Below are 19576 nucleotides of genomic sequence, written 5' to 3'. Positions count from 1 at the left end.
GTCTAGCTCGTCCGCGTCAGCAGCCAGCGCTTTAGTAGCTGTGTCTAACTGCAGCTTTGTGGCTTGCCTGCTCTCACCATTTGTCTTCTCAGACTGCTCAATCAAGTTGGCCCCCGGGTGACCTACACTGACCCGGGGGTACTCAATAAAAAATGACTCAGTTCAGAATTGATTTCTTGCGCCTGCTCCATAGCCCTGCGATGATCCTCGTTGGCCGCATCGTCCTCATCCACCTCCGCCTCCAACGAATTGTCTGGCGTGCCATTATCGCTAACATTGAAGACATCGTGTATCTGTTGCTGTATGTCTACGGTGACGCCGCCACCAGTCGCTGGCGCTGGCGTCTTGTCAATGTAGGTTATCGGCGAGTCCTTCACGTATTGATAGTATTTGCGACGATGATATATTGGCAGTGAGAGCTGATCGTCATGGCTGATTTCCTGGCTGACTTCAGCAATTGGCGTTGTCTCCACTGCAGCGCTTTTCTGGTCATTCTCATGCAGATTGTTCAATGCCTTCACAAAGTTCTTTTGCAGATCCTTTATGTTGTCTGTGGTTGCAGGCTTAGCTGTCGTTGTTGTGCTTGCTGAGGAGCTGCTTGTCGTGGTTGTCTCCTCTGGTATTTCGGCTGTCGATTCAGTTGTTGTTATGGGTCGCTTGAAGGTCAGCACACGTTTGGTTACCGTCGCTGGTTGAGGTTGCTTAGTGGTTGTTGTCGTTGTGCTTGGTGTTGTTGTGGTTGTCGTTGTCGTTGTCGTTGCTTTCGAAAGTGGTCGACGAAAGACTGTGCGACGTGTGGTTGCTTCATCGTCCACCACGTCGGACGTTGGCAGTGTTGTTGCAGCTGTCGTAGAGGTCCTCACTGTGCTTGTTGTCCTTCTGATTGGCCTTGTTGGTCTAGTGCGTAGGCGAGGGGTAGTCGCTTTAGCTTGGCTTCTGGTTGTGGTTTCAACGTCCGCACCGTCTAAGTCATTATCGTTTTCGTAAATAAATTCTTTGACCTCTTCGCGCTCTATAGTCTCCTTGGGCTTCTTCAGCAGACGTCTGCGCGTCTTGGTCACAGTCGATGGCTGTTGCTTGGAGCGCTGTCCTTTGGTGGCAAAGTCCAGGGCCAGCAATGAGGACAGATCGTTGCTGCGGAACTTCAGTGAGCCACGATTCCGCGTAACGGTTCGTGGCGTTGTAGTGGCCGCCGGCTCATGAACCTCATCATATATATACTCATACTCTGCCGGCTTCTCTTCCACAATTTTGGTATGAACACGCTTAACGATCTTGTTGGCATCGAGTGTACGTACGTAAGTCGTACGAGTGCGTGTGATTCCATTGCCCAAAGATTCTGTCTGGCTGGTTGTGCGATTGCGAATTACCCCATGGGACGAGCGACTGTTTAGCTTTAAGCGCCTCGCCTCTCCATCATCGGACTTCACTTCGTGTGCAGCGTTAACATCTGCAGTATTTGAAGCTACAGATGAGTTGTTAGCACTCTCTGCCGATAGCTGTCTATTGAGAGACTCCTGAGTTGCCTCCTGGTGGTTGTATTTGACGCGCTTGCTTGCATCAGCGGCCAGCAAAGATGAGAGATCGCCCTCCTTGCGCGGTCGGTACTTGCCTCTGACAACGACACGTCGTTTTGGCAGCGGTGTGCTGCTGCCACTTGCAACATCGGCATCCTGAGCTGTCTCCGTGCTCTCTGTGCTGCTCGTAATTGCTTTCTTAGCGTTGCTATCGGCACGAGAGAAAAATCGTCTAGTGTTCGCTCGCGCTGTCTCTGTGTTGCTTGTCTGTTGGGAAAGACGTGAGTGTTGAGCAGCTGATGCCTCACTCGATGTCTCGTTGGATAGGTTTTGGCCAGCTAATGACGTATTAGACGAATCATTAGATTCTCTAGTCTCTGCACCAATTGTCTTCTGGGAGAGATTTGAGTGTTGATCAGCTGATTTGGTATTGCCTGTTCTGTGTGAGAAACGTGAGTGTTGAGCAACTTGTGCCTCACTCGCTGTCTCCTTGGACGCATCATTCGATGCTCTTGACTCTGTTTCGATTGTCTTTTGGGAGAGACTTGAGTGCTGATCCGCTGAAGTAATACTCGACGTATCGTTTGAAGTTCTTGATCTTGTTATATTTGTTCTATGTGAGAAGCGTGAGTGTTGGTAAGCTAATGTAGTGGATGTGTCGTTTGAGCTCGTAGTTGCAGTCTGCTCAGCTTGGATCAGTTTGCCATCAATTGATTCCATATCCGATTCGCTGTTAGTCACCTGAGGCTCTGCAGTAGTCGTAGCTGTCGAGGCTTGAGAAGTTTCTGGCTGTTCAGTTGTTGAGCTGGTGCTAATATCATTGACTGCTGGTATTATAGTAGTTTCCTCAACATCGTCGGAGCTTGGACTAAGGGTAGAGCTGACTTCAGTGTCAGCATCAACAGCAGTTGTGAGAGTACTTTGCCTCGCAGCTGCTACGTCCTTGGTCAAAAGGCTTTTAATATGCTCATTGGCTAACTCCCTGGAGTCCAGCTCAGATGCTGTGTTGCTGTCGTCCGAGCTGCCGGTAGAAGCGGGCGCAATGGTCTTGCCACGTGGCTCGTCGTCAATTATCTCAGCTGCAATATTCTCGTCCTCAATGGTTGTCTCCACAATGAGGCCTCCCCGACGTACGGGCAGATTGATTTTTTGCCGCTCAGCTTCATCCAGATTACGCATAAAACTAGAGCTCTGACCTTCGGTCAAGTGGGCACCGCTGGTGTCGCGCACTATGGAAGCGTAGTGAATCTGTTCGTTGGCATGGCCACGACTGGAATTACGGCTGATGCTTTGGTAGTTACGCTTGCCAGCTGCGACTGATCCTGTAGCTAGGCTCCCATCTAGGCTTACCTCCTTAGCGGTAATTGATTCAGAACCACTGCCATCCGCTTGACTGGCCGTAAGAATTTGACTATCGCTCGCAAAGGCTTTGGTGTTGCCTGCGAGATTTGCATTCGCAGCGACGCGACTCGACGTGCGAGTGATGCCTTGATAGCTGCGTCTGCTTGATTTAATTTCCGTTGTCCTCTCTGTTGACTCGATCTGTTCCTCCTTCGACTCGTTTTCCTGCTCAGTATCGTTGATTGCCAGACGCTTGCCAGCATACCTACGCGAAAACTTGTCATTGCTGTCGAGCGCGTTAGCCAGCTTGGCCGTACCTGTGGAAGCTCGCGAGTTGCTGTTGACTCTGCGCCAAATGTACTTGACTTCCTTTGTGTTTGTTTGATCGTCATCTGTGGTACTTAAACTAGAGGAGCTAACTACGTCATGCCTTAAGTTATTGCCACCATTACCAGCTAGGTCTACGTCTACGTCTACTACATTGGTTGTTGTGTTAGATTGGGTTGTTGTTGTTGTTGTGGTTGTTGTTGGCGGGGTGCTTGTGCTGGTGTCCAACAACTCTTGACTATTATTGTCACTCACCTTGGGCCTATCCACAGTGGACAGACGCGTTTTGCCTATGCTCGCAACATCATCAATTTGTGTCTTGTTTTCGCTATCGCTATCGTTATCGTTATCGTTATTATTAACAGTGCTGTTTGTTGTTATGGTTACGGATTGTGGTTTAGTGGGACGTGTGCGACGTCTGGGATAACCAAAGGGTCTTGGACTAGATATGCCACCCAGCGAGTCGGTGTTAGTTGGGCTCAAAGGTAGTTCGGTTGTGTTCTGTTCAGGTTGTTTGGTTGTTTTTCTTTGTGGTTGTTGTTGCCTTCTACCTGAGTAGGTGTTTCTAATGATATTTACACTAGGATCGACTCTACTCAAACCAGGAGAGTTACCAACATTGAGACTAGCATCGTTGACTGTTGCTGTTGCTGTTGCTGCTGCTGCATTGTTTCTGTTACGGTTGTTGTTGTTGTTGTTGTTGTTGCTTGTGTTTATGCGTCTGCGACTGGCTGTGTACTTAGATTGTGTCTTAGTTGCTGTTGTGGTTGTTGTTACCTCGTTATCAAGATTGTTTATCTGATTGTCGTTGTCGTTGTCGTTGTCCCTGTCGCCGTCGTCGTCGTCTTTGTCGTTGTTGTTGACTGTCTTGAGCAGTTCAGGCTGCGTCGTTGTTGCAGTTGCCGTTGTCGTCGGTGCCGCAGCTTCTGTTAATTTGTTAGTCTTGAAGTCAAGGGCTGGGCTCTGCTCGTCCTCGCTTGGGTCATTGGCTGGCGGCAAAGTGCTCAATGGCAGCTCTAACATATCGTTAATGCCTTCAGCCAAGCTCAAGGAGTCGATGCTGTTGGTGGTTGGTACTTGGATAGTGGATGCTACAGTAGGCGTGGGTGTGGTTGTGGTTGTGGTTGTGGGTGTGGGTGTGGGTGTGGGTGTGGGCGAGTGGGTGTTGGTGGTACTAGTAGTTTGGATATTAGTAGTGATGGTGCTCTCAATTGGTTCAGTGGTTTCGTTAATGATAGTGGCTGTTGTAGTGGTTATATCTGGTTGGGTGCTGAGTGGTGCTGGTGTGGTTCCGGCTACGTTGTTAATTTTCACAGTGTTGCTGCTGTTGTTGTTGTTGTTGATAGTGCTGGCCTTGGCTGTCTCAGCGCCGCTGACACTTGTTGTTGTTGTTGTTTCTGGTGTTGTTGTGACTGTTGTTGTTGTTGTTGTGGTTGTTGTTGTGGTTCTGCGGCCAATGCTCGCGTATTTACGTGTATTTGTTGTTGCTGTGTTGTTGCTTTTATTTCTTGGTACCGTTACATTTTTCTGTTGTGGCTCATCCTCGTACTCGTCCTCATCTTCCTCGGCATCGTGTTCACTTGCATCGATCCCGACAGTGACATCGGCGCTGCTCTTTGTGGGTCGCGTGCGTTCCAAATATTTGTAGCTAAGCAGATAAGAGTAAAAGAGCGAGTTGTTAGTGTTTGCTAGTCGACGTCGATGTCGATGTTCAGTGTGTTCAGTTACCGATTGGTTATCGAGCTAACTTCTGGCTCTGAGGCTGTGCTTTGGGGACGTTCTGTGGTGCGTCCACGGTTGCGGCTGAGGGTGGCATATTGCTTTGTCTGCGTCTGTTCCCGGCTGGCGAACGTCTGCTCCAGCTCTGTCACCGACTCGACAGGCGTTGCCGATGTTGTTGTGGTGGGCCGGGAGCGTCGCAAGCTGGTGTAGGATGGCGTGGCAGAGCTGATCGGACGCCTGGTTGTATGGAATCGTTCGTCTTCTTCTTCCTCGCTTGCTTCGGTCTCGTCTCTCGAGGAGACTTCGCCTTCTTCGTCATCGCGCGTGGCAACCCGATTGCGATTTATGGTCACGTACTGCTTACGTTCCTTGAGGAAGCCATCGAATTCGGCTAGCTTTTCCAGGCCCTCGTTCTGTGGCCCCTGCCGGCTGTTGCCGCGCAGCACCGAAGAGTATTTGGAATTGCCGACTTGCGAGCTGCTGTCCTCGGCCACCGTAGTTTCGGTCGACTGTACCTTCACAGCATTGAAGCGATTGCGTGAAAATGTGCCCAATGTCTCTGGGCGATTGAGGACACGATCATACAGTGACTTGCTGATGGTCGAGGGTGTTGTGGGTGCGCCGCTAGAAAAGTTCTCTTTGAGCGTTATGGAGCCATCCTTGTTGCGCAGCAAGTGCTTCTCCAGCTGCTCGATGCCGCCAACCTTGCGAATAAGATCGATTAGCTCTTTGATGACCTGGGGATCCTCTTCAGCATCGCTGGACTTGCTCGATGTTTGGGCATTATCGACTTCCTCTTCGTACTCGAGCTCCTCTTCCACTGGCGATGCGGTTGTGGTTGTGGTTGTTGTCGTGCTGCTGGTGCTAGTGACGCGTGGGTAGACAGGTCGAGCAACTGGCGCTGCCGTAACCCGATTGTAGCTACTGGTTGCTCGTTGCGTTGTTGTTGTCGTGCTGGTCGTCGATGTCACTGGCGCAGCAGTTGTCGATCTATGTTTGGACAGGGAATACCGTGAGTAGGGAGTCGCTTCGAGTCGCGGCTAGCAGCTACTTACTTCTTAGTCTTGCATGGCACATTACGCGCGAAATCGCACGAATCGGCCGCGGGATTGAAGTAAAGTCCGGATGGACATGTAAACTGATGAGCTACAATGCCCAGGCCAGACGGACCGCTGTCTAAGCACCAGTAGTACTTCTTGCAGTCGCGCGGGTGCTGGAAGAAGCCCTCCTCCTCGCACTTGAAGTCCGAGCCGGGATCCGGCGTTGTCGGCGGCGCTGGCGTCGTCAAGCCCCTGCCGCCAATGTACAGCGACGATCCTTTGGGCTCGGTCAGCTTAAAAGTGGTCGTAGCCGGCGTTGTCGTTGTGCTGCCCCTACTGGCAGGTCGTCTAGTCGCACTGGAGCCACGAGTGCTTGCCTCTGATTCGGAGCTCAGATGTTTTCTGCTGCCGCTGATGCCATTCTCGCGACTTCTCGAACGCAACGGCTTTTGGGGGCCAACGGATTTAGCGACTTCATTGATGCCCAGTCTGTGGATAGTTGAAGCAACAAATGTGTCATGTGTGAGCAGAGTCTGTGGCGGCTGTGGATATTTACCCATATGCCTCAAACATGGCCTCCTTGGCAGCCTCAATTAGGGGATATGGCTTGCCGCTGCATGTGCCACGGAAATCATCGTTGTCTATGGCCCAGAACATAATGCCGCCCAAGCCATGGGCCACTACGTACTCGGCCTTCTTGCGCACTATGGCCTCGTCGTCATAGCCGACCCATTGATTGCGTCTATAGGCATATGGGCCCATGACATTGGCATTTGGCTGCACCACAGTCCATTCGGAGTCTTCCTTAAGTGCCTGACAAATCTATATTGCAAGAGTCAGTTAGTACATGTTGGCCAGCAGAGAAAATATGCCGCTGCTCTACCTCATAGTAGGCCAAATAGCCCTTTTCTCTTGTCGCATCACCCTGTTCGCCTGGTCCCTCGGAGGGGGCGCCGAGCTCAGTGCTCTCCTCGTTGATCAGCGTGTACGAACGTCCGTACGTGGGTATGCCCAGGACCAGCTTGTCGCGATCGGCGCCAGCCTTTAGGTAATATTTGATGGAGTAGTCCTGATGGGCAAAAGAAATGAATGAATTTATGTTTAGCAATTGTTGGTGGTGCTCTCAAGCACTTACAATGTTCAACTCAGCATCATAGTTGTATTCGGAGTCATCTTCCAGGGAGTAGAGTGGCGCATGATGATTGACCGACGGCTCATGCGAGGAATGGAAGTCGTAGGTGAGCACATTAAACCAATCCAGATACTTGTTTAGCTTCGGCACATCGTAGCCCTTGTCAATGTACTCAATGCCGGCTGGCACGGCCATGGTGAGCAGCAGCCTGGAGCGGCCTGTCTTCTCCGCTTCGCGTTCGAACTCGGCCCTCAGTTCCTGCACGAATTGCGCATAGTTATCACGATCGCGCGACTTGCCGCCTTCACGATGGGCCGGGTATTCCCAATCCAAGTCGATGCCATCGAAATGATTCTGGCGCAAGAACTTCAGGATGTTCTTGATAAACTGCTGGCGCCGATCGGCACTAGCCACCAGAGGGGAGAAGCGTGATGAGGCCTCGTTCCAGCCGCCAATGGCAATCATCGTCTTCAGCTGCTTGTTGTAGGTTTTCAGCCCGGTAAATTTGGCATAGCCGCCTACGGAAGTTGCGAAGTTACGGGCAGCAACGGCAGCCGGGGTGGGAGTAGGGCGGAAATTGAAGTCGAGTTGAAATGAAATTCAATTTATTATGCAGTGGTATGTGTCTGTGTGGGTGTGTGTGTGTGTGTGGGTGTGTTTGTGGGCGTGTCTGGCTTACCCTGCTCTATATCCTGATACTTGTCAAACGGCTTCATTTGATTATCCTTGGTAAATCCACCGAATGCGTACACCAAATGTGTACACAAATATGGATTTATGTTTTGGGGATTGAATTTAGCAGTGCCCGGTCGATAGACACTCCAGTTCGTGTAGTAACACACCACTCGGCCCTCGCCACTCGCCACTGCAATGACAGAAAATCGCATATCAAATCAATCAGGACAAAGCAATCGCTTGACAAACTTACCATTCATGCAGTAGGCCAGTGCGCAGAGGAGCAAGAGGGTTTGCCAGGCCGCTCCAGGCCGGAACTGTAAGCGAAACAATATAAATAAAAGCTCCAAGCATTAGCAACGCAGACTTAAATAATCATATTTTAGCATTGACACAGTGACATCGATGTCACTTGGCTTATGATGCGGACGTCGGAGACAAGACCCGGTGACAAAAAGATATCAAAGCAATTCAGGCATGTCAAATTCCCATGAAGGTCGACCCCAACACCACCATCTATCAAAACGCGTTACACAACCTTATGACTTTTATATGCAAATTTCATTTAATGAAATACAGCAGCAGGCGAGCTTTATGTTGGCTTTTTGTTGCTTTCTTGCTGTAGGTTTTCATCTTTCCTATCTTTTTTTTTCAATTCGCTGGGAAGTCACTGCGCTGTCGCTTGGGGCGCTTCCAATGAGGAAGCAGCGCCAGCTTGCGCTCGGGTGCCAATAATTCAACTCGTTGTTTCACTTCATTGCGTAAGTTGCTTTACAGCAATTAGGGCAAAGGTATAAATGGAGATCGAAGTCTGTCATTCAACCATTTGGCTAAGGCTAATTGCGTTTAAAATTCATTTCAGCAGGACTCCAGCTATGCTTGAGGCCAGGTGCTAGCCCAACTGAAGCTGAACAGGTGCAAGTATTACGCACCTGACATTCTTTGGTCCGCATTCAACAATATAAATACCGAAATGCCAAAGTTTGGTAACATCATAAAAGCAACAAAGCCCACAAACAATCATAGCTTACACTACAGATATGTGTTATATACCTTACGGACTGACTACCTTACATACGCTACGAATTTTGGTCAGCAGCGCCCAATAAGCATCTGCGCGACAGCAAGATACCCTGTAACTAGCTTGCAGTTGTTGAAACTTTCACTTTTACGCTGCTTTAATTAAAGCGAAATTAATCATCTCGTTCTGTGTGTGTGTGGCGGATAAAGCTTGGCAGTAAGCGAAAGAAACTGTTCTAGATTACTCCAGAATCTATGCAGAGACTTAGCACAGTTTCAATATTTATATTCGTAGAATCAAAGCAGATGCAGATCAGAAAATTAGCTCTTTTTTATTTATGGTATTCATATAATATGTTTTACTGGTGAGCAGACTATTCTTCTTCTTCTTAAGCTCATTCGCCCACTAATATGCCTTCAAACACAGGGTATAATTATATAAGAAAGCCAAGACGGCAACAAATAGCGGCTGCCTGTGCATGGAATGTGCGTGTATGCGAGTCATGCCGGTTTTTATATTACACACACGCACACTCAGTCATTCATTGATCGAAGCCAAAGTTAATTTTACACACTCAAAAATATATTAAAAAAAAACTTGAAAGATTTGTATTTGAGTGAAAAGCGGTAAAAACGCCAAGTGGGGATCACCATCATCTGCAATAATTTGATGTTGTCTTTGGCTAATTAGCACAGCTGCACACACATATGTCTGTGTGTGTGTGTGTTTGTGTGTGTATATATGGTTCACAGCATTGTCATGTATGTTTTCTATTTATAAATTTGAAGCTGAAGGAAATAGCAGGAAGCTAACTTTTTCTTTTATGAGCTGATTGTATAAGCAGCGGCCAAAGTAACTCATTTTCAGCTGAATTTTATGATCTGTGTAAAAAGCGCCCAAAATGAAAGCCAAAGACTCAAAATCAATTTTCAATTACATTTATCGAAAGCTCTTTACTGTTAGCTGCAACCTATTATACAAAAAGAGTGTGGTAAATTTTAATATATAAATAATAAATATTTTAATTCATTTTATTAATATAAAATTTAAAAAAAATGTCTTTGACTAGCTTGGAACTTTGTATATTTTTTTATTATTTATTTATTCGAATATTTATTTATATTTATATTTTAATTCATTTTATTAATATAATGTCTAAAAAATTTTTTATATTTATATTTTCACTAATTTTTTAATATAATATCTAAAAAATATATTTTTGAATTTTATTAATATACTATTTTCAAAATATATCTTTAAATATTTATTTATATTTATATTTTAATTCCTTTTATTAATATATCTAAAAAATATATTTTTTAATATTTATTTGAATTTATATTTTAATTCATTTTATTAATATAATATCTTAAAAATATATTTTGTATATTTATACTTTAATTAATTTTTTTTAATATAATATATAAAAAATATATTTTTGAATTTTAATTAATATACTATCTCCAAAAAATATCTCTGACTACTTATTTTTATTTATATTTGAATTCATTTTATTGATATAAAATCTAAAAAATATATCTTTGACTATATTGGAACTTAGCACAGATTGAAAATGTAAGTTCATTTCGATTTTTTACAAATGAACTGAAATCGGGTTTCGCTTTATCAAAAATATTTCAAGCTACATGCCCTCTACCCAAATTACTTTGAGCCCATCGAGTGACGAGGCAAAAATGTTTTTTTTTTTTAAATTCGGTTTTAATGACAGAGTGGAACTGGAGATGGGTTGATATATGTCCAAGTCATGTGCACTTAATGCGTCTGTGCATAAGAAGCGCTGAGTGCGTCGATTATTGATTATAAAGAAACAGCAGTGAATCGTTGGAGGCGTGGACTGTGTGTTTGGGTAACATTTCGAACGCACTTGCGACTGGCACTCGGCGATTCAAACGACGACAAAACAGCTAACAGCTAACAGCTAACTGCCAACAAGCGGCACTACTTGGGCCAAAGCGCTTTCCCCCTCAAGCCAAAATCAAAGCCAGGCCAGAGCCAGAGCCGTAAGTCGTTAGCCGTATCCATATCCGGCATTAGTTGGAGTGTGCCATTTGCAAGCCACTTGTGGGACAAAGCATTTTGTCGATCCACTTGCAGAGGGGACACACTCACACACACACACATACATAATTGTGTGTAAATTTAGGTAATGGTCTATTTACTGAGTGCCTGAGTGAAGACCAAAAAATATTTGATTGGGCATGGCGAAACAACAACTGCAACAGTAAATGTCTATAAGACGACTTTTAATTTACATTTATACATGGCCATAATTTACATTGGTTGTTGCGGCTGTTGCTGTTGTCATTTGGTCTGTCGCACGCATTGCTTAACATTTCTTTATTATCGATGGCGAAACGAAAAGCAAATGCAGCAGGCAGCTGCTCACACAAAATCGACAAAAAAAGCCAAAAAAAAAAAAACAAAATTGTATTGCGTACAAATTGCAAAGCGAAATGAAAAGCTCAAGCTGCAGCTGAAATTCAAGCAACAAAATATCTAAATAAAATGCCAGCAATTCAGATTGTACAATGCTTGGCCAGAGGCTGTCGACAAATTTGTCAATTTGACGCCAAAGATGAAAAACTCACAGTGCATGCGACAAGTACATGTACGCATGCAACTTTTGGGCAACCGCAGCAATCGATCCAAATCGGACCGACAATTGCAGCCAAGTCCTTTGCATTTAAAGGCATATCGATTGGCTTCATTGGCTGGGTGACAGACAACAGGTTCAATTCGAGAATCACTTTTTAAAGAGTGCCGAGCCGCGCAGAGAGACGCCGTCGGCTGGCTACTAAATAACAACTTCTTTTTATGCCAGCCAGTTGGCTGATGATGTCGATAAGTTGCAACACAAACGCAGCAACGGCAACTGGACAACTGTGGCATATTTTTCTGTTGCCAGCAACAGCAACAGCAACTGCAACAGCAACTGCAGCTGGAACCTCGTTTCTTATGTAAGCCAGTCAGTCAGGCAGTCGCTCTTAGCTTTGCGTTACGCCTGCAAAAACGATTTCGTATATGGTTACTGCGTACATAATTGCAATATCTCATCCACAGTTGCTGTTGCTCTTGTTGCTGCTCTTAACGCCGATCGAGCTTTGCATAAAGTCTGCCTCGCGCTGGCCTTGAAAATTCAGCTGGCTATTTACATATATATATATATATATATATATATATATATATATATATATATATATATATATATATATGCCTGTACATTTGCATACATAGGCACATGCATGTACGCAGCCTTTGCAGCTTTAATTGCCCCACAATAGCCCGCTGAGAATTCGCATTAGAACTGGCAATGGCCAATGAAACCTAAACGACCCACACTTCAGTTCGTGGTTGGCAATGTCAACTAAGATATGATAGATCAGTCCTTGACATAGCTCAATTGTTCCTTTTATCTATCTCAGACTTGCTTGAAACTGGCTTCAGCTCCAAGCTGACTGAATCAAAGATCTTTGGTCACATTAACGAAAGATCTCATAGTGCCAAGTCTTAATTGATACAGACTCATCAAATATAGTTTTTAAGCAGTGATCTGCAGACATTGTTGCTAGCTAGGCAGCTCTACATCTGTTGAGCAAAGATTCAGACTATGTTCTTCAATTAATTTGGATGCTCGCTGACAACAATCTGCTGAAAATGGTTTTGTCATGTTCAAAGAAAAGTGTTAGCTGTAGGAGTTAACTGGAAAAAGAAAATGAAAAGAATTTTCCAAGATTTCACTAATATGGCAAATGATGTAAGTAAAGGATTTATATTTAAAGTCTTAAATCGCTTGCCTTTGCTAACAAGTTCGGTGTATTCATACGATGAACGAACGGACAGACGGACAAACATAAGACGGACGGACATGGATAGTCGATTCATCAAAAATACGAATTATGGTATTTGCCACGCCTCCTTCTGCCTGTTACACATATTTTCACAAAAGCATTAAAACTTAGCATCCCATTTTCAATAAGTTCAGGATATAAAAAGAGCTAAGGATATCCTTACAAAAGTATTACAGAAGCTGCAAAGCTGTGTAGTGGGCAAAAGTAAACATTCTGTATGCCCCTGATTTCTATTCATAGTGACAAGTTCGAGGCGTTTTCATGATCATTGCATGTGACTTTAAGCATAAATATGAACGTTGTCAGGTCACATGATCTCTCATCTGTAGAGCTGATGAGAAGTAGTCAAGCTTTTCAATTTGGCGACTTTGGGTGATCAAGATGTGCCCTTCAGCTCAGGTAGGCATCGCCATAAGCTCTTAACATTCATAGAAATACATGAATATGTCATTGAGGCGTTGAAGTCTCTAAGCTCAGGCAAGACACATTGTACTTCTGTTTTCCATTTGTCTGTATACTTTGAAGACAGTTGAGCGCTGTTATGGGCGGCATAACGGCACTATCTGATATTTTCGATGGTGCACGTAGCCGGGCCAGAATTTGCGGTACGCCGAGTCACGTAACGTCACGTTTCACGCACCCGAGCCTCGCAATGTCAACGCCCCAAAAAGATCAATGTCTGGCGGAATTGCGTATACGCCAGGGGCGCGGCACATGTGCAGATCGAAAGCACTCGAAGCGATGCCGCCGCCTCGCCACGGGTTGTGCAATCGAAAAGTTTAACATTTGAAATTTGGTTTGAAGTGCAGCCACCAGAGCACAGCCGTTGTTGCACTTTGGGTTCGGGTGCAGGTGCGCCAGTTGTACAAAAAAAAGTGAACAAAAAAATTGCTAACATGAGTGGATGGTCACGGGCGATAAGGTGGTGCATTTAGCATCGCATTTTGTCGAGATTTATGCCGTGTGAATCCAAAAGTCCCATTGTTGGCCAATCCAAGCCAACAAGATGCAATATTAACGTGAGAGATTTGGTGGCCCATTCCGAATTTTGACCCAAGGTATTTTCAATTAAGAAACAATGAACAGACAAGAGTGTCGCAGTCGGGAGGCCCTGACTGTGATCTACCCTGGGCACAGCTAGTTCTATGTATTTTAGTTAGATTACAGCTCAGACAAACAATTGCTGTTAGATCGATAATTATCGATAACCAAGAAATGTTTGCACATATCAAAACAGCTCCGATCATGACTGTATGCAAAGCGATAATTTATATTGGGAAGTATACAAATACAAATATCAAATTTATCGATATTTATCGATACATAGTACTGCGCTTAGAATATGAATTCTTTTAGTATTCAGTTCCACAAACACACGACGTAAGGAAACACTGCTAAAGGAAATCTGTTTAAGATCGATATTTATCGATATACAGTAATGAGTCCAGAATATAGATTCATTTAGCATTCATATCGACAAACATACAATGTATAGAAATACTGCTTATGAAATCATGTTTAATATCGATATTAATCGATATACATTATTGGGTCTAGAGTATGGGTTCTTTTGGTATTATGGAATATTTATCGATATGCAGTAATGAGTCTAGAATATAAATTCACATAGACAAACGCAGAATGTATAGGAGTACTGTTTTAAAAATCATGTGTAAAATCGATATTTATCGATATACACTAATAGATTCTTTTGGTATTCAGGTCGCCAAACGCTTCCACCAAACTAACTCAAGTTTGCTTTAGTGAATATTAAATATGAATAATGATAAATCATGGACAGAGTAGCTGACTTAAAGACTTAGGCAATGACATCGTCTGAGCCAACGTCAACGTCAATGACTTTAACGATACGATGGTAACACAGCATCAACACCAACACCACACGACAGATCTAGAAACCTGCAATCGTGTGAACTTTCATTATTGGCCGCCGGTTTGCCATATCGGCTGATGCTGCTGCTGCTGTTGCTGCCGCTGCTGTGGCTGGTGAAATTCAGCTGATCCTGTCTTCTCTAGATGAACGCCAAATACAAAGAGTTGCAGTGGCTAAAACGCCAATTACGAGCTAGTAGATGCTGCAGCTGACAACGACCACGCAGGAGTCACTGAGTCAGTGCAGTCATTGACTTTGACTTTGACTTAGAGTTTGACTGGATGCAACCAGTTGGATACTCCTTGGCTTTCTTAATCGCAGTGCGCCGAAAAAGCGAAAGTTGTCATTAGCTATGGCATTGATGATATCGCCGGATGTCTAGCAAATGAACATGCCAGTCAGTTAGTATGGATGAGGGTGAGATTACGGTAGACTGCTTTTCGGGTGTTTGGCACTTGGCAATTGCCGATTGGGTCAATATCTGCGACGCACACGAAAAAGAAAACTCGAGTCCCATTTCCATTTTTAATGTTTGCCAAAGCGGTTTCTCACACACAACCCGTCTGCTCGATGCATTATCATTCATGTGTGCCATCCAGTGACTATCTACAGAGTTCGAGTCAAACACGTTGCTGTCGCTTGAAAGTTGCTAATGATCGATGTTGCCAAGGCCGAGCACATCATTAAAACACCAAAATCAGCCACTAATCACTGGCCGTGATTAGAAACTCATAGCTGATAACTGATAACTGAACTGGTTATAATATTTACACGTTTTCTAATATTTAATGGAAATCACAGCTGATAGATAGCTGATTGGACTACAGTGATCTATGCTTAAGTCCTTATATACCTTTTCTTAAAAATAACTTATCTGTAGTGCCATTTCTATAGGAGCCAAAACTCGATCATTTCGTACATTGAGAATGCTCGAAAATTTCATGTTCAGGGCGCTTTAACTCTTTTAAAAGTATCATATTTCGAAGTTCATATCTGCATTCCGCATCTTGACTGTGTTTTTGAGGAATTTTGTTCTAACATGTTTCAGTGAGCCTGACAATTCGGACTCCTTTTTTAGCTCGACACATATCCTTAGTATTAAAATATGTTTCAAAATGTAGAATAAGAATTTAAGGAACTTCAGCTTATAATAAAGGTTTCGTTATATATTTGATTCCAGTAAATATATTGAGATACATATATATGAATATAATGATTGTTTTCTTTAGAGTTACAGCAGTTTAAACTAGCATAAGGTAAATAAATAACATTTTAATATCTAAAAAATTAACTTTCTTGAATAGAAAATTGCTTGACAATCAGTTGAAATATAATTTTTGCTATGTAACTCTCATGCCTAATGCATATAAGACGGCCTTTGTAACACCAATACGGACTAATGTGGATTATCCTGACTGTTTTTTTTTCCTACCCAGCCAACTATCTTAGCTTAGCCACTATGTCCGCCATGCACGAAGTCTATGATTAGTTTGACAAACATAACTATTATTTTGATAACAAATTTCAATGATTTGCTGTAAGTCAATCTATAATGAAATGTCGAGCCAAATTCAATAAAAAATAGCCATCAGCAGTTAAATGGGTTGTCAAATAAAGCAGTTTTGCCAATTTAAAATTGTGAACCTATAAAAAATACTCTTTCTATACATATATACAAGACTTTATACATACATATATGTTTATTTATATATATTAATAGTAAATAAGATTTTATAATTAATAAAAAGAACTGGTTGACAGAGTTACTTTATCACTTCAATTATTGATTCCTTCAAATCCAACTCATGACAAAACAAATAATATAAAAAAAAAAAAAAAAACAATTTTAAATGTCAAAGCTACACTGCACTACAAGCAAATGAACTGATTTATTCAAAGCAGCAACCGGAGGTCTGAAGAAAACTCGCTGAGACATTGAGTCACGGGTGAGGAATTTCAATGACTGCCGCAATTCCGTTTGAACCGAACAGACCCGACCAGACCAGATCAGACACGACCCGACCAGACCAGTTGCTTGGACTTCAGGCAGCAGAGCGTAGCAAAGAATGGCTATTAAAACAATTCTAATTACAAGACCTGCATTAGCAATTAACTTTCAAGGGATGCAGCCAAACAGTTGTGTAGCTATTATTGAAAGTTAACTAGCGACTATAATGATGGCAGCTAAATGCTATTTTAACTTTGAAAGTGAGAACGTAAAATTCATTTAGCTCAAGTTAACATAGCTTGAATCTCTTACAAGTTGCGCTCTTCAAAGTCAGCAGGCTGAAGCAAAGACTTGCTTCCATGATCTTAGCCTGACTTTCCCATTTGCATCACCAACTAAAAGTAACTCAGACTGTGTGACTAATGTGACGGAATCTATCTAAACTATGCAAGTATCTATGACCACAAGTTTGTATAGAGTAACTCCCTGTTCGATGCGAGCCTTGGCTGCAAAGCGAATATAATAAAAAGGAAAATCTGAGGGAGTATGCCGAAGTCATCCAGTTGCAGAGCAGAGCTTTCTCACTAGTTTTTCAATGATGCATGTTAACGTCTCAGGTGAAATTGGCAGAGCTTAAACGCTGACTTACAATTTGACAACTAGTCACCGGATTAACGGTCGCTGCACGGGCCGATGGCAATGAAATTACGTCAAAGCACGAATGGCTTAATGAATACATCATGATCGGAGAAAGCCGCTCAGCATGCAGACAAAAACTAGATGCGAATGAAAAGCGAAAGGCCAGGTAGAACGAGTGAAAATGTCTCAAAATACGGATCTGAATCGATCAACAGATCACCACCAGACGGACTATGAAATTTGTCTCGTCAGAGTATGAGTATAAGTTTCATCGATTTCCATGCCACAAAGTAAAATCGAAAGTTGCACTCTGCAAAGCCAGCGAAGTCTGCCGCAGCCTCTTCATTTGCTCACCAATTATCATTTACGATCGCTGTCTTAACGATAATTAGCTGCGCTAATTCGACGCCTGCCAAGCAAATTAGCGAGCACCGAGCCCGGGTGCCATAAGCCTCAAAGCTTTGCCAAATAAAATATTTTTATAAGTCTTTTATTGAAGAGGCGTTTGCACCAGTTATGCAATATATTTACAGCAAACATATGTAATATACAAAACTACAAAGAAACATACACAACAAATGAACAGAAACCAAATGAGAAAGAAACAGACGAGAGTTACGTAAGCGGTGTGCCCTTTTTAATTCACAAACTGGTTTATCATATGTGTATTATATATATATATATATATAATATGTATATATATAAAGATATTTAAAAAGTGTTTGCCATTGTTTGACTACATACATTCAGCATATTCAATTATGTTAAAATCATGTCATAGTCATGTCAAATGAGGTAATTTTTCAAGCCATCCCAAATGAAATTTTGAGCCACAACAAAGTTGCATATTAGGTAAAAGTTGAGAGTGTGAAACAGCTTTACAAACCCTAATTTTCTAAAATATTTTCTCGGTTTCTTTGGATTTGTTAACTGTGTGAACCTTTAGTCCACAGATACGAACAGTAAATGATTTTGTAACGCTAGCTGTTAAGGCTTATGTTAATAACATAGGCTAGATAACATTTTATTGATTGCAATAAATGTTGATCTGAAAGATCTACGACCTGCTTATATATGCGAGCAAAGAGACGGACAGAGCCAGGTCGAGTCAGCTGCTGTTCCGATATACGCGTATATATATTTTAAGCTCGGCCACGCCTCCTGCTGCCTCTTACCTACATCTGCTCAAAGCCATTACAATCTCAGAGCTCACAGATTTAATGGATTCAGCTTATGGAAAGCCCAACGAACGCTAGTAAAAAAGAAGTCTCGTAAAGTCAGAGAGCGTGGATTATGCATGTCATTTACCATATAAAAAAAGAGAGCGTGTTTGAGAGTAACACAGGAAGAGGAAGATGTGTGAAAACTAATTTGAGCACCATAAAGATGCTGACCATTGTTAATTCAGATAGCACTAGGTTTTCCTTTGACTCGTGATAAGCTACTTATATAGTTACACTGAAAAAATAAAGGCGCTGTTAAGTCTGTGCATAGCAACTTTCAGTTTGAAAAAAATAAGCCAATTAAGGCAATATTTAGGAGATATATTGATTTATTTCTATGCTAATATATTAAATTGCCAAATACATTGCAACTGTTCAAATAGAAAGTTGTTTTTGATAGGCAACTGAAGTTTTTGTTATAAATTTCCTAATATAGTGATGAATTTATATGATGAATTTATTTTCATATATTTAATTGTTTACTAAATAATTCATTCTAATAAGAATTTGCTATAATATTAATAAATTTGAAACTATCGGACTAATCAAAAATAAATTATGGATTCATAGAAACATTATTATATATATATATATATATATATATATATAGCCAGAGAATTTCTTACAAATATTTAATAAAAAAAAAAATATATATATATATATATATATATATATATATATATATATATATATATATATATATATATATATATAAATGCTTAAATGTACAATTTATATTTATACAAAAATATCAATAAATAATTGTATTGTATATCTTATCACTTGTTGGCCAATATTTAGTGCTCAATCGCACTACTATTTTTATGAACAATTATTGTGCACATATATTTTCGTAATAGTTGCTTACTTTTATCACTAAATATTGCATATAATTTTTAAATATTTGCTTACTTTCATCACTTAATTAAAAAAAATTAATTTTAAAATACTTAAAAATAAATACAGCCTTGTTCATAAAAATAGTAGTGCTGTAAATGTTCAACAGCAAAATTAATTGATAGAGGTAATTTTTTAAAAATCGAAATTATATAAGTTCCTAATAAAAAACGAATAGTTGTATTCTATATATATTGAATATGTACATTTAATTATGATTTACACATATATATTTATATTTATATATAATTTCGTTTCTCGTAACATTTATTAAGCATTTCATTCTTATTATTGCGCTTCAGCTTATAAATATTTTCTCTCGTATATAAGC

At 42.0% G+C, this 19576-nt stretch overlaps 1 protein-coding gene across 6 annotated transcripts in view; it reads right to left on the bottom strand.

Moving 5' to 3' along the window:
• LOC111603380 (mucin-5AC) overlaps positions 1–19576 on the bottom strand; it is a 33474-nt gene that overhangs the window by 7468 nt on the left and 6430 nt on the right. For 4 of the 6 annotated variants that reach the window (XM_023320932.2, XM_023320931.2, XM_023320935.2 and 1 more), the window contains exons 3-10: positions 8008–8071; positions 7759–7944; positions 7083–7597; positions 6831–7016; positions 6504–6769; positions 5963–6436; positions 4914–5897; positions 3441–4833 (exon numbers count right to left, since the gene is read on the bottom strand). In XM_023320932.2, the coding sequence (XP_023176700.2) occupies positions 3441–4833; positions 4914–5897; positions 5963–6436; positions 6504–6769; positions 6831–7016; positions 7083–7597; positions 7759–7944; positions 8008–8071 (4068 nt within the window). The remainder of the gene's footprint in view (positions 1–3440; positions 4834–4913; positions 5898–5962; positions 6437–6503; positions 6770–6830; positions 7017–7082; positions 7598–7758; positions 7945–8007; positions 8072–19576) is intronic. The other 2 variants (XM_023320934.2, XM_023320936.2) reach the window with 1 other exon arrangement.

The sequence above is a fragment of the Drosophila hydei genome, unplaced genomic scaffold (genome assembly GCF_003285905.1).
Source record: "Drosophila hydei strain 15085-1641.00,03,60 unplaced genomic scaffold, DhydRS2 tig00000250-arrow-arrow-pilon, whole genome shotgun sequence".
NCBI classification, from domain to species: domain Eukaryota; kingdom Metazoa; phylum Arthropoda; class Insecta; order Diptera; family Drosophilidae; genus Drosophila; species Drosophila hydei.
The sequence above is the reverse complement of the archived record's forward strand: the minus strand, read 5'-3'. Positions and strand labels throughout refer to the sequence as shown.